This window comes from Sarcophilus harrisii, chromosome 1, assembly GCF_902635505.1.
Source record: "Sarcophilus harrisii chromosome 1, mSarHar1.11, whole genome shotgun sequence".
Classification (NCBI taxonomy): domain Eukaryota; kingdom Metazoa; phylum Chordata; class Mammalia; order Dasyuromorphia; family Dasyuridae; genus Sarcophilus; species Sarcophilus harrisii.
In genome coordinates, this window is record NC_045426.1 from 289,462,636 (window position 1) to 289,480,563 (window position 17,928).

At 35.7% G+C, this 17,928-nt stretch overlaps 1 protein-coding gene across 4 annotated transcripts in view; it reads left to right on the forward strand.

Annotated features, from left to right (window-relative positions):
- The first annotated feature begins 3,057 nt into the window (after positions 1-3,057).
- Positions 3,058-17,928, forward strand: part of SMC5 (structural maintenance of chromosomes 5) — a 75,463-nt gene continuing 60,592 nt past the window's right edge. For 3 of the 4 annotated variants that reach the window (XR_004230370.1, XR_004230371.1, XM_031943618.1), the window contains exon 1: positions 3,058-4,129. Coding sequence is in view for 1 of the 4 variants with exons in the window: in XM_031943618.1 (XP_031799478.1) it covers positions 3,951-4,129 (179 nt within the window). In the remaining 3 variants the exon portion in view is untranslated. The remainder of the gene's footprint in view (positions 4,130-17,928) is intronic. The other variant, XM_031943632.1, reaches the window with a different exon arrangement.

Consider the following 17,928-nt stretch of genomic DNA (forward strand, 5'->3'; position numbering starts at 1 on the left):
TCACAGGTGCCCCAATGATAATATTCTGTAGATGGGGAAGTTCTTAAGAAATAAAATTTGGTAACACAAATTAATTATTTTGGTGATGAAGAAAAGAAGCTTTGTTAAAATAAATTTGAATACACAGACCAACATGGATTTTTAACAGACAGAAGTATGGACAAGTACTGAGGATGAATAGAAAACTAACAGAATACTGTAATAATAATGTCACAGAAGTATTAATGTTTAGAACGATCTAAGGCTAGATAGATCCTAAGAGAAAGCAGAGCCAAGGTCATAGAGTAACAGAAGTACAGAAAACTCCCCTCGCTGAATCCCTACAAACAGAACTGGAAAATACATCAAATGGCATCCTGATAGGGAAACCCAAGATAAAATCACAGTGAGTTATTTTTGCAGCCCAGACTGGCATAAGGTAAAAGAGAGAAAGAGATCTGTGGACATTGGGAAATAGGTCTGGTCAGGAGAAAGTATCACAGGAGGAGCTCTCTAGCCTTTTAAAGAAAGGTACAGTAATAAAGAGGAGGTCCTAGACCCATGCAGGGTACCCTGAGACCTATATCAAAACACCTCAATGGAGACAGGTGTCATCTGGCACCTTTGTTACTCATATTCATTTCCCAAAGATTGAAGGTGGACTGAGGAGAGGATTTGTTCCAACAGATTAAGAGTTTTAATTAACTACAAGCTAAGTATGAGTCAGAAAAAAAAATTACATTATAGTTAAAAATGTTAATAGTTTTCAGTGTTCAGGATTAGGGGCACAAATAGTGGCATTACACTCTGTCACAGTCACATACTATCTAGAACATTGTGTTTAGTCACTGATGTAATATTTTTAAAAGCTAGGGAGAGTTCAGATAAGGGAACCTAAAATGGCATAGGAATCAGAGAGGATGCCATATGAGGACTGATTAAAGGAATTAGAGATATTTAGCACAGAAAAAAAAAAAAAGAAAATTAAGGGGAATACCAAGAATGTGCTAGATGTTTACCAACTCACTCTAAATGTATACATGATACATTTTTAAGTTTAATCTGCATTAATTCTTCATCAGTCAAGACAATCAACAAAGCAATAAAACAAATCATATTTTTAACATTTGTGGATTTCTGAAATATAAATGCTCATACTGAAAATTTAAAAATTGACTTTCTAAAGCATGTAGAAGCTGGCTTCAGTACCCTGGCATTGAAGGCCAAAGGCCAAGAACCTGTCTCCTTGCTAAGTTTCTGAATATCACAAGATTCACAACCCAGTCAAATCTCATTCATATTAACCCTTACTTTCTGAGTAGACTTCCTAACTCTTCAAAGTCTATTCATGCTTGCCTAGTTGGTTGGGACAGACTACTGCTACGTGATGAGAAACACACCACTTCTTGCTCATACCTGTCATGTGAGAGAGGCTTCCATATGCCTTCTAAGGCATAACAACATGCCAAGTTGGGCAGCTGAAGGTTCTGCCAAAACTTTAAGGATCAACCTTCAACTTTTAGTCATTTGTCTCCATCCATAGAACTTACAGCTATCTAGTCTGGATCTACTCCCAAAAACTTGGCATTCTCTTATTCCATTACAATGATGCAGAACCTCCAAAATTTAAATATTTAGTGATGTGTACATTTACTACATAAAAATCCTTGTCTTGCTTTGCTGGGCTGCTAACTTCTTCAAGGAGCTTGGCCTGCCCATGAGTACATATATCTCATTTTAAAATACTTTTGCTTAGGGTAGAGACTGTCTGAGCCTGAATTCTTTCAGAGGTTGTACCATGACATATACCTGATACCTCAACAATACCAGAATCACAAGACTGGTAAAATAAAAATTATAATTTACCCCAAAAAGAAAGAAAATAGAATCTATATAAAGTTTTGTTTTTGTTTTTTTTTTAATGTATAATTTTAAGATTGTGATCAAAATGGAGAAGCACTGTGTCTATTTCATCTTAGTCTTTTGCTTGACCTTCATCTCTATGTCACTCCCACTGACTGTAGGTTTCCCCAAGGGTCTATCCTATACCTTCTCTATTTTTTCCACATTTAAGTTTGTTGAATTTCACCAGCTCTAATGAGCTCAATTATCATCTTTGCCAATTCCAATAGACTTGGGGTGGAAAATGCCAGCTGTACTGATTGAGAACTATGGAGACTGAATGTGGATAGAAACATTTTTTTCTTGTGGTTTTTTTTTTTTTACCTCTTGGTCTGATTTTTCTTGTACAACATAACAAATACGGAAATATGTTTAAAAGGATTGTACATATTTAACCTATATCAGATTGCTTGCTTTCTTGGGGAGGGAGGACATAAAGGAGAAAGAAAAATTTGGAACACAGTCTTACAAAAATGAATGTTAAAAATTATCTTTACAATATTTGGAAAAATAAAATACTATTGAAAAAAATTATCATCTTTATGCAGATAATTCCCAGATCACTATATCTAGTTCTAGTTCCACATTACTAATTGCCTATTAAATATTTTGAAGTGCATATCCTGTAAGGATTTCAAATTCAGGATATCCAGAACTAATTATCTTTCTACATAGGGAACTATGCTTCTTTCAGTCACCCAAGACTGCAACCTCAATGTAAGTACTTTTAATTAAAATTTTTTTTTGCTGGAGGCTTTTGACTTTTTTTTTTAATTGGGACATGATTTTCTAAACTGATGTGTGATTTCTGTGATGTAGGTAAAGTCTTAAGTGAAGAAAGCAATTTTTCATGTCTGGGAATTGGAAAGAGGCGTTCTGGGAGGTTTTGTGACTGGGAAGGAAGAAAAGTCACACAATCAAATATGCTATTGTTGTGGATCTTCATCTACTGTGTCATTGTATCAGACTTGTCTCACTGATTTTTGTTTTTTATTAGTGATTCCTGTCATCTTATATTTTCTTTTTTTCATCTCTGTCACTTCAGTACGTTGTTATCTGGTACTTTAGCAATTTTTTTAAAAAATGGATTAAGTATTTGACTTGCTCATTTTGCCTTTTGCTTCATTCTCATTTCTCCGCGTCTGGCTTTTGTTTTGTTTGGGGGGAGGGATATTTCTGGGTGTGCCTGAGAAATCTAGATCGTTTTGAAGCGGACAACATCGCCTTCCCCTCCTCCTCCATAATCTCTTGTTGTTCTGGTGCCTCTTCGTTACCTTTTTGGATTTTTTTGGCCAGGAGGTAAGGAGCGGTTTGTCATTTCCTTCTCCAGCTCAGATCAGAACTGAAACAAACAAGGCTAACCGACTGACCCACTGCCGAGTCTGTGAGAATTCGGATTTGAATCTAAGACGATGAGTGCTCCGTGCTCCAGGCCCAGCGTGCCGGCGCCGTTCTCGGAGGCACCTACCTGCCCTCTCCATAGCAACAACAATAAAGAACGACCTCCTGTGCACATTCAGAGAGAAAGCTATGGGAAGAAGCGCAAATGGCTTGAGATGAGGGACACCCAAACTGACTAATGCCTTTAGTTCCTAAAATCACGAGTCCGATCTCGAGCAGCTCCTCCCTCGCTTTCCACAATTTTGCTCCAACTCGGTCCCAAAGGAAGGGACTAGAAGAAGTCTTAAAACCCGCCTCCCGAGACGGCGCTCCCCACCACCTTGCGGCTCTTCTGCTTTCTTCCCGATTCTGGCCTTCCTCGCCCGCCTTTATTCGTCTCCTGAGTGTGACGTAGGGCGGCTACCCGATCCATTTCCGTTGAAACCGAAAGTTTTCTCCGGAAGGCGCGGCCGGCAGCCCGACGGAACCGAGGCGGAGGAGGGAAAAAAGGCTAGGCCGAGGAGCCGCGCAAGCGCAGGCGCGGAAGCCCGAACCCCCGCGCGCGCTTTTTCTGCGCGGGAGTCGCGACCGAAAGGCTTCTCCTTTCCTTTCTTCTCCTTCTCGCCCTTCTTTCCTTTTTCGTCCTGGAGGGAGGGGAAGCCGGGGTCGGGGCAGTTGAGCCGGCGGCGATGGCGACCCCTGGTAAGAGGAAGGCGGACTCGGACGTGGGCCATTCTAAGAAGACGGCTCTGGATCTCGAAGAGCCTGGATGCGGGAAAAGAGGAAGCCTCCTGCCTCCGCCTTCGCGGGCGATGCTGTCAGGATTCGTGGAGGGCTCCATCGTCCGGATCACCATGGAGAACTTCCTGTGAGTGAAGCTGGGGTGGGTGGGAGCGCCGAGGCTGAACCCCAGCGGCGGGAATCTTTAGGCCGCCTCTGGGCCCTGTTGCGTGAATCCCAGCTGTCTCTGCCCCTCCCCCGCAAGTCTAGTCGCTCTTTCTTCCTCCACCTTCCAGTGCGTAATCCTTTGCCTTATCCGCCTTCTTCCAACCCATCCATTCCCTCTTACTATCTCTTCCCCCCTCTCTCCAGCCTATCCCGACCCCCAAACCTTGCCGATCGTTAAAAAATTTCCATTCTAAGGGCTTATTTTGTGCAAGCACCCAAAAAAATTGGTAGGCTTGGGAGGGACCCCAGAGCTTATCGAGGACGGGGAGTTGTTACCTTTTTTGTCTCTTAAACCCTTTGACAATCCTGTTGAAGCCGATGGATGCTATCCCCGAATAATATTTTTAAATAACTGGAGGAAATGTTAAATTTCATATAGTGAAAATAGTTTCCCTACTCCCCATCCTTAATTCACAGAATCATTTAAATATCTACACAGATCACCCTCTTCCCCCAGATTAAGAACTCCTGATTTAGTGTAATGCCCTCTTTTTTTTTTTTTTAAACAAAGAAGGAAAATACAAGAGTCTGATAGTAGCCTAGCAAATTTTTAAATCCCAGATCTTTTATTTTGAATCTAGGTGGTTGGTTTTTTTTTTGTTTTTTTCATTTGTGCCTTTTCCCTGCTTCTGGGCTTTCTCTGATTCCTAAATAGCCGAATTGCAATATCTTCATTTATTTTGCATTGGGAAAGGAAATTATTTTAATGCCTTGGCTTTCAGCGTGATGCAGAGTTTTGAGTTTTTTGTATTTTTTTTTCCTCTTCGAGTTTGGTAATCAGCTTTGATAGCTCTTCCCTGTAATACTGAATTTGTCTGGTAATGAGGGCCAGGGATACATATGCTGAATTTATTTTTCCTACGTCTCCACATGAAATTGAGTTTTGAAAAGGAGACACTTTACACAACTATTAAAGCTTTGCTGGTTTTATAAAACAATTAGATATTTCTGTTAAATTCGAAAGAAGTCAGTTCCCAATTTTATGTACCAGTCTAGAAAATTTCTTCATTTGGAAAAATTAGTACTAGCTTCTGACATAAAAGACTTTAAAGTTTTGAAAAATACCTTAGATGTATATGTGTAGGTTTTTAAAAATCTGTGTGTACATACATTTGTGTAGTTTATATATACCTATATCACACATCCATATCTCCTTTGATCCAGCATTGTTGTGATGATACATCTCTTAACAAAAAATAGAATAACAGATGATCATTTTTTTTCTTGGTTAAATTTTTATTTGCTTATTGTTTTAGGTCCAGTTCTTTGCATTTGGGCTTGTTTTGTGTTGTAATTATGAGTATTTTTTTCTATTTCATAGATCACTTGAATTATAAGGTGAAACGATTTTATGTATGAGAAAATTGAGATAGATTGAGGAAAAGTAACATCTAAGATCATACAGGACAAGAGTTCAGATTTTCTCATCCTGGTCCAATATTTACTCAGCTAATAAATATTTTTTTAACCACTATCTTTACAATAAGCTACTTACTACTAGATTAGTGTTTTATTCAGTACCATATTACTAGTACTGTGCTAAGTGCTGAAGATACAAAGAAAGATAAAAGACAGCACTCTATTCCAAGAAGCTCACAATCTAATGGGGGAGACAGCCTGGAAACAACTGTATAAACAAACTAAATTGGAAATATTAAATGGATTGGTAAAGGCTTATAAAAGGTGGAATTTGAACTGGGACTTGAAGGGGAGCCAGGTAGAAAAAATGTGGCATGGTAGAAAGCCAGTGAAAATGCCTAAAGTCAGGAAATGATCTGTCATGTAACTAGGAACAAACAGCCAGGAGACCAATCTGTAGATAGCAGCATGTGGGAAGTGAAAAAGAAGTATAAGGTATAAAGGAAAATTGGGGAGGAAAGTGGGGTAGATTTTAAAGGGCTGTGAGCACAAAATAGAGGTTTTTATATTTAATCCTGGATGTGAGAGGAGAGTTCACTGAGTAGGGGTTAAACTGGAAAATCACTTGACAACTGAAATGAGGAAGAGAAAGAGACTTGTGGAAGGAAGACTAGTCCCCAAGCTATTGGCAATTCAGATGGGCCTACTCCTATGTGAAGGCAGTGCTAGAGACAAATAGGGAATATGTATATACATAGGGGTAAAATTTGCAACAGATTAAATATGGAGCCTTGATAAGTTTTGAACATTTGAGCCATTATCAAAGAAAAGAGGGTAATAGACAGTGTTGAGAAGTAAAGAAAGATAAAGATTGGCAAAAGGCCTTTAGTTTTGTCAGTTAAGACATCATTGGTAACAATGTAGAGAGTTTTTGTTGAACAATGAGATAGGAAGCTAGACTAGATAATTTAATGGAATATAATGAAAAGCAATAAATACTGGGAATTCAGGGAAGATTTATATGAATTAATACAAAGTGAATTAAGTAGAAACATCCAGTTACACAATGACAAGGTAAATTTTTTTTGATGTTTTCCAATTATATGTAAAGACAATTTTCAACTTTCGTTTTTACAAAATTCTGAGTTTTTAATTTTTCTCCCTTCTCTCTCCCTAAAATGGTAATTTGATGTTACATAGGTTCAATCATGTAAAGCCCATTTCCAAATTAGTCACAGTTGTGAAAAAGAAACAGAGCAAAAAAAAGAAAAGAAAAGAAAATAGTACGTTTTGATTTGCATTCAGAGTGCATCAGTTCTATTTCTGGATGTGGATAACATTTTTTCATTATGAGTCCTTTGGTATTGTCTTGGATCATTGTATTGCTGAGGACCTAATTAGCTCATCCATAGTTTATCATCGTACAATATTGCTATTATTGTATATAACATTTTACTTTGAATCAGTTCCTACAAGTCTTCCCAAATTTTTCTGAAATCCTCTTGCTCATTATTTCTTATTGCATGATAGTATTCCGTTACAATTATATCATGTAACTTTTTAAATCACCAAAAGGAAGCTGAATTTTGGATGGCTACACTATTAGTTATCCTAGAGACAAATAATGAAACACACTTCCTTTCTCTAATAAAGAGGTGGGGCAATTGGGCAAAATTTTTTTGTTTAATTTTTTTTTTCTTTGAGGGAACATTCTAAAAATTATTGTTGTGAAAACAAAGCATTAATGACATTTAAAAAAGTAAATTTCTCAGAGCAGGTATATGTATTTTTCTCAATTGTATTTTATCTAACCAAATAACATGTAAAGATAGTTTTCAACATTCATTTGTTGTAAAACGTTTTGTTCCAAATTTCCTTACTCCTTTGCCTCCCCCTCTGATAAAGGTTAAATATGTACTATCCTTTTAAACATTTCCATATTTGTTATGTTGTGCAAAAAAAAAAAAAAATCAGACCAAAAGGAAACAAACCCAACAAACAAAAAGGTGAAAATATTATGCTTTGATCCACATTGAATTTCCATAGTTCTCTCTCTGGATGTGATTGGCATTTTCCATCCCAACTCTTAATAGAATTGCTTTGAGTTGTTGAGAAAAACTAAGTGTCATAGTTGATCATGATATAATCTTCTTATTACTGTGCACAATGTTCTCCTGGTTCTTCTCAGTTCAGTCAACATCAGTTCATATAATTCTTTCTAGCTTTTTTGAAATCAGCCTGTTTCATCATTTCTTATAGAACAAAAATATTCCATTAACTTCATAGATCATAACTTATTTAAGCTATTCCTTACCTGATGGGCATCCACTTAATTTCCAGTTTCTTGCCACTACAAAAAAAAGCTGCTAAAACATTTATGCACATGTGGTCTTTTTCCCTTCTTTATGATCCCTTTTTAGATACAGATCTAATAGAAATACTGCTAGATCAAAGGGATGTATATAGTTTGATAGCCCTTGGGGCATAGTTTTAAGAAAAAGGTATAGTGTAAAATAAATCAAGAAAAGTTGAGTAAGGCCCAAATGTAGGGGACGTTGAATGACCAATTTTATTCAAGTTTGATTTTGTGGAGGGAAAAGAACCATCAAAAGATTTTTTAAGCAGGAGACTGGCATGGCTTAGAGAAAGCTATTTTGTTGTTAGTATTTAAAATGGAGTGTAGGAGATAACGCCTGCTTGGACAGGAATTTTTTTTTTTTTTTACATCAGTGGCAAGGAGTCATCCAACTTTTGTTTGAAAGCCTCGTAATGATTAGAAGCTATATTGGCCAACTATCTACCTATAAAACCAACAATCTAATAAAGTGGATGATAATTACAAAAATAAGTATTGCCCAAATTAACATAAGGGAAATTAGAATAACACTAACTTAGAAAAACCAATTTTATAAGCTATAAATGATATCTCTAAGAAAAACTTAAGCTGTTTGAAAAAATAAGTTTAAAAAGAATTATACTAAATCTCTTCTATGTCACAAATAATATTTTGGTGCCTAACCTAGGGAGAGCAAAAACAGAAACAAAACAATCCTAGTAGTTACAAAATAATTTCCCTTTAGAGCAAGATTATAGCAATATATCACAAAAATAATATACTATGATTAGGCAGCATTTATTCTAGAAATGTAGGAGAGGTTTAATATTAGGAAATCTATAAGTGTAATTTAGCATCAGTAACAAAAACAACCAAAAAAAAAATCACCATTAGGTCATTAGATGGAGAAAAATTTTTTTTTAACAAAATACAACATTCATTTCAATTAAAAGCAATAGAAAGCCCAGGAATAAATAGAGGTTTTCTTAAATAATAAATAATAGCTATCTAAAACTGAAGTCTTTTCAGTAAGATTAGAAGTAAAGCAATGATGTCCATTATTAGCATTCATATTCATTATTATACTATAGCAGTGACAAGAAAAAGAAATTGAAGGGATAAGAATAAGCAGAAAAGAAAACTATCACTCTTTGCAGATTATATTATGTTGTATATTATGTGGAGAATGCTAGAGCATCAGTTAAAAACAATTAAAACTAACAAAATTACAGAGTATAAAATAAACCCTTATAAATCATCAACATTTCTGTATACTACTAACAAAATCCAACACAAAGAATTAGATATTTTATTTAAAATAAATGCAGATGTTTGGGAAGAGGACCAAAATTATGTTGATTAATTAATTATGTTAACCAAGTTAGTGTGTACAACTGTGGCTGATCAGACCAATATGAGTTTGGAATATTCGGTCACAGGTCAGATACAAATCCCTGTGAACATTTGGGGTGGGCTGTCTTAACTGCACACCTTTCATTTCTATTGAGCTAATTCAATTCCACTTTGCTCATAGAATACATCTTTTCTTATGGGGGTGTGTTATGCTGAGCAGTCCAGTGCCAGTGTCTCCTGTATCACTCAATCAATTGTAAAATTCTTGAGAGTATCCTTGTATCTCTTTTTCTGACCATTTTGTGAATGCTTGACCCATGTGAGTTCTCCATAAAAGCCTTTTTGGCATTCCAGTAGTTTGGTTAGCCCAACAGAGTTGCACCCTCTGTAGTAGTGTGAATGCTTGGCAGTTTAGTTCAAGAATGGATCTCAGTCCTGATCTTCAGAATCTTCCTAAGATAATTCAAATGGAAGTGATAGTATAAAATACTTAAGATTTTATCAGCCAAGACACATATAGAAACAATATGAATACACAAAGCAATGTTCACCCAAATACAGATCTAAATAATTGGAGAAATGTTAATTGCTCATGAGTAAATTGAGGCAATAATATAAAAATGACAGTACTATCTAAATTGACATATTCAATGCCATTGTATTCAAACTGCCAAAGAATTACTTTGAAGAGCTAGGAAAAAAAATAACAAAATTCTTCAGGAAGAACAAAATGTCAAGAATATCAAGGCAATCAATGGAGAAAAATATGAAGGAAAGGCATCTATCAATACCAGATCTCAAAATATATTATAAAGAAATACTCATCAAAGCAGTTTGGGATTGGATAAAAAATAGAGTAGTTGAACAATATGCAATAGATAGAAGCAAATGAGCAGAGTAACCTAGAGTTTCAGGATAAGAACTCACTATTTGACAACTGCTAAGAAAACAGGAAAGTCATCTGGCAGAAATAAAGCATAGGCCACAAATAGATACAAATCTTAAGGGGGGAAAAGTTATCTATAGCTGGAGAAAGAGTTCGTGACCAAACAAGAGATAGAGATTTCATGGAAGATAAAACAGATTAATTTTACTTACATAAATTAAAAAGGTTTTGCACAAACAAAACCATTACACTCAAAATTAAGGGGAAAAAAGCAGGAAATGGGGATGGGAAGGAAGGTTACAAGTTTCTGTGATAAAGGTCTTATTTCTCCCTAGTTGATAACTAGGCAAAGGATATAAATAAGAAGTTTTCACAAAGTTTTTTTCCCTATCTCATACCAAAATCTATGTGCCATTTAACCCGTTAACCATTGCTTTTAGTTCTGCCTTTTAAAGAGTTAATTTTTATTCTATGTGGGTTTTTTCAAATTTTAAAAAACATCTGTCATAATCCTTCTTAAAGTTTTCTCCATTTCTTTCAGATGATCCTTATATGGCCTTAAGTTCCATAATTACTGTGTTCACTATTCTTTAATTATGTCCAAGGTTATCCTTTCTGAACTAAACACAGTACTCCAGACATAGTCTAATCACAATAAGGTAGAACGGGACTGAATGAATGAATTTATTAAGCACTTATTTTGTGCCAGGCATAAGTGCGAAGTGCTGCCATTACAAATATAAAAAGTGAGATAGTCCCTACATTCAGGGAGCTTAAATTCTTAGAGGAAGATAGTGTGTGGGGTTGTGTCAGAGAATAAGAGAGAGAAAAGGGGACAGTGAGGAGAGAGGAGGACAGAAAATCATTTTCCAAGACAGTTTTGGTCTATAAAGGGATGGTGAGTTGTTCCATAGAGTTCAACTGTTGTCATTTTCTGGGAGATTGGGGCCTGTGAACTTCAAAGAAAAATTTGATAATCATATTTCAAAATAATGGTTTGTAGTTTTTTATCTTTTATTTAGGGCATTTAAAAATGTTATTCTGAAAAGGGGTCCATAGGCTTCATCAAATTGTCAAAAAGACCCAAAAAAGGTTAAGAACCCCTGGCTTAGAGCAAGAGATAGAAAACGGGATTGGAGGAAAGATTTGGGGAGAGTAGAGAGTGAGTGTAATGTGTGCACTTACTTTCAAGATGGCATAGGTGGACTTGTGGGTAGGATTTAGAACTAGCCAAATATAAAGTAAATTGATAAGAAAAGAATAAATTAAGTAAATTTGAACTCTCAGTCACCATTTAAATTGAATGCTCAAAGATCACTATAGATGCAAGCCTTGAAATTAAGACTTACCTTTTGGACAGAAGCTGTGGCTACTAAAAAGTAAGAGACATACCTTGCCAACAAAGGTTCATATAGTCAGAGGTATGCTTTTTCTAGTAATAATGTATGTCTGAACCTCATAGAAATTGTGCTTTTGAATTGTGGTGCAGAAGACTCTCAAGAATCCCTTGAATAACAAGGAAATCAAATCAGTCAATACTTGATGAAATTCAAGCTATTCATTGGAAAGATAATTACTGGAACTGAAGTTTAAGTACTTTGGCCATATGATGAGAAGACAAGACTCATTGGAAAAGATTATGATGTTGGGAAAGATTGAAAGCGCAAGAGGATATAGAAGATGAGTTGGATAGATAGTGTCAAGGAAGCAACAAACAGCCTTCTGGAAACAAGAACCAAAAGTCAGACAGACATGACTGAACAGCAAGGGTCCCAGAGACTAAGGACATAGATTTGGAGGTCTGGTACAGAGAGAAATAGGGCAGGGAAGGTAGACAAATAACAAGATGATTTGAGTAAATGGATAGAAGGGATATGAAGTTGAATATTTGGTCTGGAACAAACTAGATATAGTGTGGACTCTGCTTTTCTTAACAATACCTAATTAGCATTAATCATATTATTAACCTTGTAGTCCACTAAAGGATCATTTTCCCTACCGCCATTTTTTCACATTAACTGTTTTGACATGCACCCACCTAAGTACATACAAAATCTATATATAAATGGAAGATAATCTTAGAAGGAAAACATTAGTAAAAGAGGAGGAATAAGGGTGGCATTTTGTAGAAGATAGACTAGCTGAGTTTTAAAGAATTTAAGGAATAAATCAGTGAAAGGCACTGAATTGGGAAATGGAGTATAAGTTTACAACAGCAAAAGGACAGGTGTCACTGGATTAGAAAGTACAGAAAGACAAAGTGGAGATGAAATCTTTTTTAGTAGAAGTCTATATGAAAGAGAATGAGGTTTTGAACCTCATTTGAAAGTGGTGCTTGTAGGAATGAAAAAGAAAGAGATGTAAAAGACATTGAACTCAAAATAGTAGAACTTGACAATTGTATTAGCTATTTGGGAGAACAGTATATTGAGGAGTGGTGATAGGATCAAGAAAGATCATCTGCAGATGGTGCCACTTGAACTCAGTCTTGAAGGAACCAAATATTGCAAGAGGTGGAGGTAAGAAAAACATTCCAGTTATGGGGAATAGGCATTGTAATAACATGAAGATGGGAGATGAAGGGAAAACTTTTGAGTGCTAATGAATCTCTTCCAGGAACCTCTATAATGCAATCCAAGTATGATTACCTGTCACCTACTGAATGGAAAGTGAGAGAGGAGTTTGAACTAGATGGATAATGAACTAATTAAATAGATGAATCCTAAGATCCTTTCTGCTATCATATACTCCTATAATCTGCAAATATGAGCATCTTCAGTACCCTCCCATCTTAAAAAAAAATCCATCTTGACCTTAGACCTTTGTGCTAGGTTTCCATCATATTGACAGACATCTTTGGCATACAGTTGTTCTCTCCTCTACTACTTTTCTGAGATTATAATCCTCAAATTATATTATCTCTGATATTATGTCATTTTAGAAATCTTCCATAATTTTGGCATCTACCTTGTTGGAAGAACCTTAAGATGGTATTTTGCTGTATCAAATCATATGTACTTTTTTTTTTTTTAAGTCATCAAATAAGTGGAATTGTATCCTCTACATCAGTGGTGTTGAATTCAAATGAAAAAGGAGCTCAGCTGTCTATATATTAACTTGTAAAACCTACATATTAACATGTTGCTTTGTGGGTTTTATTTACTTTATTAAGCATTTCCTAATTGCATTTTAATCTTATTCCAGGTCACACCTGGGGATTTTGCAGCAGTGAGTTTGACACCTGTTTCACATAGTATTTTCAATCAATTGTGGAGTGAAAAAGATGTGTAGTGTGTCATGGAAAATGACTGAAAGCCTGCTCATTGCTTATTTATAATGTTATCGAGAATTCTTTCAATGCATGAGAGGAAAAATTGTCAATTATTTTTGTTTAAATCTTATCATTAAATTTCTGCCCATGTATACAGCATTCCACTTATCTAGCAGTCTTCTGTCAAAAAAACAAAATGAGGCTAATTTGATGTGAGGAGGCTATGATGACTCTTTGTAACCATTGCTTTTTTTTTTTTTTAACTTTTTTTTCATAATTACAACTTTTTATTGACAGAACCCATGCCTGGGTAATTTTTTTTACAACATTATCTCTTACACTCACTTCTGTTCGACTTTTTCCCTCCTTCCCTCTACCTCCTCCCCCAGATGACAAGCAGTCCTATATATGTTAAATGTGTCACAGTATATCCTAGATACAATATATGTGTGCAGAACCAAACAGTTCTCTTGTTGCACAGGAAGAATTGGATTCAGAAGGTAAAAATAACCCGGGAAGAAAAACAAAAATGCAAACAGTTTGCATTCATTTCCCAGTGTTCTTTCTTTGGGTGTAGCTGCTTCTGTCCATCATTGATTAATTGGAACTGAATTAGATATTCTCTTTGTTGAAGAAATCCACTTCTATCAGAATACATCCTCATACAGTATCGTTGTTGAAGTATATAATAATCTCCTGGTTCTGCTCATTTCACTTAGCATCAGTTCATGTAAGTCTCTCCAAACCTCTCTGTATTCATCTTGCTTAACTATTGCTTTCTTGAATAAATGTTCACTAACCATCTCTTCTTATTTTAAACATGTGATTTTTTTAAAATTTTGATCTCCAGATTCTCTTCTTCCCTTCAGCCATCCTCCACCCATTGAGAAGTCAAGCAATAAACAAACTATCTTTGTTTTATTTTAATTTTTTTCCAATTAAAAACACTCTGCTTTTCCTCCCATTCTCTCTCCATTTGAAAAGGAAAGAAAAACAAAACCCTTGTAATAGCTATGCTCCCCAAAAATATATCTTTTTGCAACCGTAATCTCATCACTTCCTTGTCATTGATTATGTCTTAAATGAGCTACTCTGGAATTTTTCTAGGAATTGAAATTGAATTCTCTGGCTTTATTGCAGAGTATATTTTGAAAATTAGGACATTTGCCCTTCTGCAATCATATACCTTTCAGTGACTGGCAGACATATATCTGTCAGCTTTTTCAGTACTTTTACTATATAACCTTTTAGGATGTAATTCATCTGGACCTGATGATTGAACCCAAGAGCAGTTAGATGTTTATTATCAGCTCCCCATTAGCATTTTTCTTCTCCTTTCCAAACCAAGGATGACTCTTTTGGGGAGAGAAAATAAACAGAACAATAGAACAGAGCAACAATAGAATTGAGGTGCTTTTTTTGTTTAGCCTCCAATATTTTCTTACTGTCTTCTTTATAATGATATTTTTTAAAGCCTGCCTTGGTTGGTGAGCTCCTTTCATTTACTTCAGTTCATCTGACAGCAAGTTGCTAACTATTTGGAATTAGGGAAGGGACATTGCATGTCCTGTCTCTTCTTGCTTTAGCTGAGACAATAGAAATCAGGCAAGATTGGTCTCAGGAGTCCCAGATTAAGGCATTGGTTTTTGGTTTAGGATTCCCTCAATTCAAAATTCTGATCCCCATACAAGTAAATTAATTAATTAAAAACATTAAGTATGCAGATATAAATGTTATGGGCCAAATAGTAGGGAGACCTAAAATAACCCTTTTTACCCCCACCTTCCTACAACATTGGCTAGTACTATTAGGAAAGGAAGCAGCAGTGAAGATTTGGGGTTAACTTTATCTCCAGTTAGATTGATCTGGCACCCAATTCTAGGCCTTTGGGACAACAATATAAAAGGACTTTTATTTTGAGAGACCTTTCTATTTTTTGTTGGGTTTTTGGTTTGTTTGTTTTCCTCTTCCTGAACTTTTTAACCCACTCCTTTTACTAGATCAAAGGTAATTGAATATATTTTTACTAAATGGATTGTTCGAATCCTTGGGCTTTGATTGTTCAGAATAAAAAGTAACTACTTGGACAACAAAGAATGAAACAGTCTATGATCTCAAGGAGCTTTTTTCTAAAGGAGGAGAATTATAAGTGTGTGAATATATAAAATAAGTATAAAGTCACTGCCAAGTAATTAGAAGGGGATCTCAGTAGTAGTTGGTTGAGTCTTGGAGGAGGTGGTGTTCCAGTGTCTTTTGAAGGAAGTTAGTTGAAGTGAGGCAGGAGGGAGGAGGGAGTATTTTTTAATAGTAGGACCATGGACATAGTAGGCACAGTGAGGCTAGAGTAGGCCAGGGCTAGATTATAAAAGACTTTAAAAATAATTAGGTTTTCTAGAGTCAGTAGGGAGTCATTGAAGTGTTCATTTGAGTAGTGGAATAATAAATTCTCACAGACTTGATTTAGGAGGTAGTAGTCTGTCAAGGTATGTATGATGCTCTTAATTCAAAACAGACTCCTTGGAAAGGATAACAGTACATTTGTCACTTAGAAAAGCTTATAATGTAGGAGATAAGTTCACTTACCTTAGCAAAGCTTAGAATGTAAGAGAGATTGTTTTGCCCTTAGAAACTGTTAAACTGATTTTCCTAAAGAGCAGGTCTAACCATTTCATTACCACTAAGTGTAGAGAGCTGAAACTATTGAGTCTATGCACTGAGGTTAGGATTGTCGAGCACTTGAGGCTAACTACAGATTGGACAATACTCTATGGGCATATGCTTGGAAAATGGTCCTTCCCACTATCCTGTGCTGGCTCAATGATAAGTGTATACAGAGGATTGTAGGAGGGACTAGGGGGTGGAGTAAGATGAGCCAGGGTCACTCTTTGGCTGTAGTAGTGTAGGGAGAAGGCGGTTGCCGAGATTCTGTTTCCATCCTGTTCAATCTTGCGTCTAAAGACCAAGAATAAAGACTAAGAACTTTTGCTTATCCTGACTCTGGCTGATTCTGAGGTATCCTGGATACTGGCGTGGTACAATTCTAAATTGGTCTTGAATACAATAAATTTAAAATGTCAAAAGTGATCAAGTAAATGATTTTCTATGTAATTTGGAAATGTCTTTTACTAAATTGATGACATATGACTGATAAGTGTTGCTTCCTGTGTTAAATATATGATATTGTGTGTTATTTTTTTCAAAATTTTTTCTTATGTTGTGAAATTTGGTAGTCACAACTAAGCAGTAAACTCAAGTGTCTCCCCATTACTAATGGAATCAACTGTAATTCCCCTGTTTGGCAATCAAGTCCTTTACAGCTTGGCCCCAACTATTCTTTCCAGTCTTATTTCATAGTACTCCCCTCCTTTCATGTTGTAAGTTGAGTGTTCTCTACTCAAACTGATCTTGCTATTCCATGTACGTACATGGCCATCAATTTTTCACTGTTCTGCCTTTTTCTTTGCTATCCCTTAACTTGGATTGCACACCTTTCTCACTTCTCTCAATGTTGTTTGGATTAACAACAAAGCTGGATAAACTTTTAGTGTAAAAACACATTTTTTAAAAATCCACATTCTTTTAATACCTCAATTCATAACCTAACAGCATCCAGATTAAAAAGGAAGGTGTTTTTAAATAGCATTTCTGATACAATGACTCCCCAAATTTCACAACATAAGAAAAAATTTTGAAAAAAATAACACACAATATCATATATTTAACACAGGAAGCAACACTTATCAGTCATATGTCATCAATTTAGTAAAAGACATTTCCAAATTACATAGAAAATCATTTACTTGATCACTTTTGACATTTTAAATTTATTGTATTCAAGACCAATTTAGAATTGTATAGTGCTTTCTTTACAATCATGATTCTCACCACTCTGGTAGGTAGGTACTAACTATAGTTATTTCTCTCTTTTTTTTTCTGTGTGACTTTAAAAAAAAAAATAGGAACTTACATTCTTATAGGGAAAGATAACCTGAGGAGGCTAGAGTTCTAGAGATCTCCTGTTCACATCTAAAATCTCCATCTCTGATTATTATTTGATGTCCTTGTGGATTTCAGTTTTCTAATTTAAGTTTCATTTTTCCAATTCTAATTCCAATTCATAACTATGGAAACAAAATTCCATCCATTTCTCACAAGCTTGATTTGAGTAGGGAAGCAGAGGTAGCAAGGTGACACTGATGTAGTTACATGAAGTAGATTTGGGAGAGTGTAATGGTTCATTTTGGGACATGAAACACCCCTGACACAGGCATTTATCACAGGACCAGAGATTTGCCATTTATTATGTGAAATATCAACTTTCTTTGAGGTTCAGGCACCTTTAAAGTCTTGGGAAAGAAGGAACAAAGGTTGGGTCTGGGAATAAGGAGAGGAGTATGTGAGTGACAACAACAATGTATGACGACTTTATGTGAGGTTATGATTGGTAGAGTTCATTGAATGACTCTCTTAAGAGAGAGGTAACAAGACTAACAGGGCAGTTTGGGAAAATTGACC